A 7,210-nucleotide genomic window follows, 5' to 3' on the forward strand; every position below is an offset into this window, starting at 1 on the left:
CACTCAAAACTTCCGTTTTACTTGATTAAAATATTAATTTTTTTATTAAATTAATTTTAAAAGTTAAATCTAAAAAAAAAAAATTTTGAAGCGTGGCCGGGGGTGGCGGTGCCACCCCCGGCCACCCCCCAACCCCTATGGGGTGGCCGTAAGCCACCCCAGGGGTGGTTATAAAAAAATTAATATTTTAATCAGGTAAAACGGAGAGTTTTGAGTGGCCCTAACTAGTGTTAAAAATTTTTAACGTTAGGAATTTCTTGTAGTTTCGATTGACCCAGGGACTAAATTTCAGAAAAAAAATACCTAGAGAGATTTTAATAAAAACGCGTTGACCTAAGAAATTTATATCTAAATTCCCAAATAATATTCATATAAAATCAAGAGAACACCAAAAGAATCACATGAAAAACAATAACATTAGGGTTTTTTTTTTTTTTCTCTGTCTTTTTCAAATATCAAATGTCAACAGTATTTATAGATTGGATTAAAAAAAAAAAAAAAAAATCCCATCAGCTCGAAAGTCCATCATTTCAATTTTCAAGGATAGAACTGAATTGAAGCATCTTCCCTTATAAGGAAAGAAAGAAGGATAACTTTTCTTGCAGCCATTTCCTGACATTGGAGTATGTGAAGAGATTTTACTTTGATTTTTGTAATTTACTATTTTAGGTGTTTCTCAAGGCATTATTACAATCAAATACAGTTTATTTATATTAGTACATCAATCCGGATATGTCTAGGAATATTTATCATTCAACTTTATCAACAATATTCTTTTTTTAAGGAGTTTTAAATTAAATACTAATATTAAGCTCCGCTTGGCAACTAGTTTCTTCTATTTGATATTATTCATGCATTATTTTTCTAAAAAAATTAATATTAAAATATTACAACTTTTTATATTACATTATTTACTTTTTATCACTATTCAAATAAAAAAAATTACTATAAAACAAAACCTTTTTCACTTTTTAATACAAAAAAAAATTCAAAACTTTATACAACATCAATCATTATCAGCTACTATAAAAAAAGCAAAGCCATTTACAAAAGAGGGATGATAGGTACCCAACTGCTTTCACCAACTTAAGTCCAACTATTTTAACAATTCACTTTCACTATTCCATTTAAATATATATTTTCAAATATTTTGTTTATTCTTTTTTTTAAAAAAAAACTATTAAAAGAAGAGAGATAAATGAAAAGCAAAAAGGAAGAGAGAGAAATAAGTTGTTTAATCAATAAGTGAGTGAGTAGTAATTTTTAAATTTGGTGAGTACTGTTTACCTCACTACTTTTTTTTGTTAAAGTACTGAGGCTAAGAGCATCTTTAGCAGTGTTTCTAAACTTTTTTTTTAAAGTTAAATTTAGCTGTTTTGTTAACTTTTTTTACTTTTACTACTACTGCTACAGTGAACTTTCATATTTACAAGTTACTATAACAACTTATAAGTAATATTTTATTATATTTTCTCTTTCTTTCTATTTTTTTTTAAAAATTTTTTTCTCTCTCCTTCTCTATTTATCTCTTTTTATGGGGAAGACAAGGAAATAATAAAAAACTAATAAAACAATACTGAAAAATAATATTTAATTAAAGTAGATAGTTAAAATAGATGTTCTTGTTGAAGTGTGTAGTGAAAAACTAGTAGCTAAAATGAAAAAAATTGTATTTTGAGTAGTAAAATGAAAACTCTTGCCGGAGATGCTCTGAAAAGTGGACAGTTAGGTCGTTTTGGTTAAATTGTCTCACTAAAATAACCAAAAAATAGTTTTTGTGAGACTGCAATGAGTACTCTTATAGGGGTTGTTTGCTGATGGACCAAAAAAAAAGCTTTATACTATTTATCTCAAATTCAACTCAAATATTCTTACTTTTTACATCACAACAATTATATTTTACTACTATTTAAATAAAAAAATTACTACATAATAATTTTTTTTTGTACTTTTTTATATTAAATATTCTTCCTTTTTTATACATATTAATCAAATCAGGCTACAATTTCAACACTTCTTTTTTTCAAGCCAATGACACAAACAGCTCCATTATTTCGATGAGGACTGAAGTCAACTACTCATAATTTGTTTAGAATATTGATAAAATGAAAATCAAATTGAAATTTTTGGTTGAAATTTGGAGATAAATTAAGTGTGGGCTTGAGGGAGGGAGGCAGAGTTGCAGCCTTTATTGCAGCTCGGGTCACTGTTCACCTTGTTGTCTTCCACTGTGTACACAGGTGATGGTGACAAGACAGTGAGGGGAGAAAAGGAAACAAAAGTAAATGCTTCAAAAAGCCACGAACATTATTATTTCCGACACATCAAGGTGAACCGTCGACAAGCAACCTTTGCCCCCCACATTTCCCCATTTAAAGATCACTCTATCATCACCACGCTCACACCATTCCCATCCAGCTCACACCCTTTTATCATCACCCTAATCTTGCCTCCTTTCCCTCTTCTCGTTCATTCATTTATACTCTAATACCGACAAATTATTAATCTAAAAAATTTAATTAAAAAGAGAAATTTGAATCTACTCGCTAGTTAGGGTTATGGGTAGATTTTCGGTTGAATAGCTCGAGGGGAAGAACACCTCTTCCACTATCTACCCATTAACAGGCGGATAGCGATATATGGTATTCGCTTGTTCACATATCCATTTATGTATATTAAAAAATATAACTTTTGTTGCTGCATAATGTTTTTGTTGGCCGCCTCTCTCGGCCACTCTCTTTCTCTTCTAACTCATTGTCTTCACTATTGGCCGATCTTTCTTTGTATTTGTTTTTTTGTATGTCTCTCTCTTTATATATTATATTCAAAATTAAATTTTATAGATCTAATTAGGCTGTAATCGAGTCAAGTCGAGCTTTAGAATTTTAAGATTGGCTCGTTTACGAAAATACTTATTTGAGCCAAGCTATAAAATGTGTGTTCAAGCTCGACTCGTTTAATGTTTGGGCGAGCTCGAGCTAAAGTTCAAGTTCGTTGAAAATGCTATTCGAGTCGAGCCGGACTCAACTCGAGCTCAAATTAAGCTATTAAATTCTTTAATGTATGATTCGAGCAGAGTTCAAATCCAAATTTTAAAACAACCTCTAGACATTTACCTATAGTATAAATATAAATATTTAAGTAATTTATATTACATATATATATATATATATATATATATATATGAATGAGCTAATGAGTCAGACAAACGAACCAGTCGAGTTTTAAACGAGCTAAGCTTGCGAGTCCCTATCAAGTTTTCTCGAGCGAGTCGAGTATGTATTATTTACTAATCAAGTGGATTTCTACAATAACGAGCGAATTTATATAATATTCGGCTCGAGTTCAAGCCGAGTTAAACCAAGCAAGTATCGAGCGAATTATCAAACAGACTGATCTATTTACATTCCTAAATCTAATGATTGCATTTAAATTCTTGGGTCATGATATAGAGAAGAAAAAAAATTTGACTGGCATGTCATACCATTTATCACTACCCTAAATTCTTTTGAGTATCATCTATTCATCTCTGTATTACGTATGGAATAGGCCATAGGCCCATAGGGCATGACAGAGATTAGAGATAATAATGGGAAGCATGTAATTCAGCACAGCAGCCAATAGCTAAGATGGCTGTAGATGTACCATAGAATTGCTTAGGCAATATATGCAAAAGTAAAAAGAAAAACAAAAGAAAAAAGAAAAAAAGGAGGCCTGGCTTGCATGTGTTAAATTATGAAATTCCCGACGACTTTTCTTCTGCATTCCCAACGTGAATTATTGGCAAAAAGCCCATACCGTTCACGAGCCAGCTGAAGCTTTCGCTGTTTTCATCGGACATTAGAGCCCTTTGTTTTGCACTGAATTACCAAACTGGGATCCTCTTCTAATCTCCTTCCCCTTAATAACATCAGTACTGGGACATAACACAATCTTGTCTCAAATCTATTTAATGGATAATATTGTTAGCGTTCATGAACCAAGAGACATATATATATATATATATATATATATATATATATACACTTATTTATTTTCCCAGTGGGTTTCAGGATTTAAGGAGTACTACAACTTTTAATGTTAAAAGTGTTGTAATTTTTACTATAAATATTTTTTTATAAATTAACATGATATTTTATTTTTCTTACGAATTGTAAAATATCCCATCAATTTATAAATAACTTTACACATTTTCCTTTTTTCTTATATCAAACAACAATATTAGCTTTAGAATGATAACTACTTGTTTACATCCCACGATTAAATGGAGTAATGATATAAGGAGGATTAAAATTTTTTTAGAGTCCTCATAAATGTGATGTAACTTTTAAAATTATTAATAAATTAAAATTAAATAATAATTATCTCAAATTCAATGATGATTTTAAAACCTATATCACATTTGAAAGGACTATCATTACTCAGTAGAATGATATGTGACACGTTCGCCGCATCAAGAGAAGAAAACTTAATTTAAAAAGTCCATGCAATTGAATAAAGAAAGGAGGACTTTTTTTTTTTTTTAATTTTTAATTTTTTTTTCAATTAAACAACAGATTAGGGGCTAAAATGAAATTTTAGGTTCAGGGTGCAAAACAAAACTTTTTTGAAAGGATAAAAACAAATAATTTAGAGAAAATTTTAAAATTTTGGGGACAGGAATACGTGTAATTAAGTGAAATGATGAAAAATTATTTTATAATTTAGATTAAATTTCTATAAATCTAATTAATGATGTATACCATGTCACATGGTATATATTGTTAAATTATTTAAAATTTTTAAATAATATGATATCATATTTATCATTAAATGCAACAAAATAAAATTTATACAATGAAATGGAGAGAAAAGATGAGACCATAATTGCAATCAACGTTAACTTTTTTCCTGAAATCTCTCACTAAAGTGCCTAATCTTCAAGAAAATCAATTTGTGTGGCTCAAAAAAGGTAATGTTAATGAAAACATGTTTCTTTTGACCGTCTATATATTTACAGTAATATCATTACTAAAGACAAGACGAAGTTGTTCTTCTTAAAGGAAGAAAATAGGGTAAATAAAACGACAGTGAATTTCTGGAATTAACTAGATATTCACCTCAAGTTAGTAGTAAAACTGTACGGTAAAAAATCTTGCATGATTAATTAAGAAGGTGGTCGATTTATATATCCTGGCTAATTAACAAGGAGCATGTTGTAATTTCAAAGCCTCCATTGATTCGTTTATATATTAAACAGGAGAAGCTTTGAGAAAGAGAGAGAGAGAGAGAGAGAGAAAGAGAGAGAGAGATGGAGGGGGAGAATGCAAACGATCTGTACAGAGAGTGTTTAAGGAACCATGCAGCCAGCCTCGGCAGCTACGCCACCGACGGCTGCGGGGAGTTCACTGTCGACGAAGGGTCTCCGGGGGGACTGCAATGCGCGGCATGCGGGTGCCACCGCAACTTCCACCGGAAGGTGACGTATGTACCGGCCCATCACCATGCGAGGGGGGTGAGCTGCAGCAGCCGCGGCGGGCGAGACCCGGAGGCCACCGCCGAGATGATGGACTACAACGGCGGCGGCGGAGGCGGTGGTGGGGGGCGGCAGGTGATGGTGGTGGAGTCGGGTGATCAGGCGGAGAGGAGCTTCAGCAAGAAGAGGTTCAGGACAAAGTTTACGCCGGATCAGAAGGAGAAGATGCTGGCGTTCGCGGAGAAGCTGGGGTGGAAGCTTCAGAGGAAAGATCTAGAGGATGAGATTGAGAGGTTCTGCAGAGGACTTGGGGTGAGCCGGCAGGTCTTCAAAGTGTGGATGCACAACCACAAGAACTCTTCCTCCTCTTCTTCTGCATCTACAGGCAATGCCTCATCTCTCACTCAGTAGTGCTACTGGGAGAAATGAGAGAAAGATCAGAGTGAATAATCTTCTTTCTTTTTTTTTTTCTTTCTTTTTTTTTTTTTTTTTTTTTTTTTTTTGAGATTGAAGTTTGGTTGTAATTTATCCTTTAATTTTCCAAGGAAAATATGCAGCTCTGTTTTAATTACTTCTCTTTTTTCTTTATTTCTTTATTTTTTTTTAATTTTCCTCACAATTTTAAACATGCAATATTTCCTAGCTAGCCAAAAAACATTATCTAGGCCAGTCGATCCCTATCCATGAAGTAGGGGATGCAATTCTTTGGTTGGGATTTGGTATCTAAATAATTAAATTTACTTTTTTTTTTTTTTTATTTAGCATGATATGAGAGCAAAATTTTGTGTCCGTCCTTCACCTTAATTCCATCACTTATCTCATTGTTATCTCCCATAACATTTCTAAACTTTTGTGACATTTGGATCTGGTTTTGCAGGGTTTGTGATGGGCACACACATCTCACAGGAAGTCGACCATCCAATTCCAGTGCATGTATATACTGTATGAATCAATGAATATCGTCATCTAACTAGCTGTTTTTCTTGATTTTTGTATGACACAAATAAACTTAAAACAAATTCTAATTTTCATTATGAAATTGAGTTTAGGTTTGCATTAATTAGAGTAAAATTCATTGTTTTTGCTTGAAAAGTTTGTACTGGTATAAGTGTTATATTTGAGCATGTTTGTCCTATTTTTGAGTAGAACATGATGCTTTATTTTAATGTTAAAATCTTGTCTTGTTACATTTATTAGTGTTTATAGTGTTAATTCATTTAAAATTAGTAATATATACATTATTAAATCTAATCTAAAGCTCCAAATCAAATTTTCAATTGGCACACTAGCTTGCTTCAATCCAATATGGTTGTTTCATTTGACAAAACTTTTTAGACTTAAAGTTTTTTGCTTTTTAATTGTGATGTGATACAAAAGTAATTAATAGTTTTGAGCATTTTGTGTTTTGAGTTGTTTGTTAATTATATATATATATATAGAGAGAGAGAGAGAGAGAGCGAGAGAGCTAATTAAAAAACAAAAATCTACCTTAAAACGGCGTTGACAAACGAATTATTTTGTAATTATTGGATATCTTTAAGCACTAATTTTGTCAAATTTTATCAACCAATATTAAACTACTAAATAAGTACTAGAATGGAAACAATAAGGTGATTAGCATGGCTTAATTCTCTATATTCCTCACAAAAACTGTCAATTGCAATGGTCTTCAAAACGAACAAAAGTGAATGGTCCAGACAATATCATCATATCTTTCCCTATCATCTTCACATGCATGCCTGGACAGCCACACCC

General features: G+C 31.9%; 1 protein-coding gene across 1 annotated transcript; it reads left to right on the top strand.

Moving 5' to 3' along the window:
• Nucleotides 1-5,262: 5,262 nt before the first annotated feature.
• Nucleotides 5,263-6,490, top strand: LOC132185599 (zinc-finger homeodomain protein 11-like). Its single transcript, XM_059599354.1, has 2 exons — nucleotides 5,263-5,840; nucleotides 6,333-6,490. Exons 1-2 carry the CDS (start codon nucleotides 5,291-5,293, stop codon nucleotides 6,401-6,403), a joined length of 621 nt encoding a protein of 206 aa, XP_059455337.1. The 5' UTR covers nucleotides 5,263-5,290; the 3' UTR covers nucleotides 6,404-6,490.
• Nucleotides 6,491-7,210: the final 720 nt, after the last annotated feature.

The sequence above is a fragment of the Corylus avellana genome, chromosome ca6 (assembly GCF_901000735.1).
Source record: "Corylus avellana chromosome ca6, CavTom2PMs-1.0".
NCBI lineage: Eukaryota > Viridiplantae > Streptophyta > Magnoliopsida > Fagales > Betulaceae > Corylus > Corylus avellana.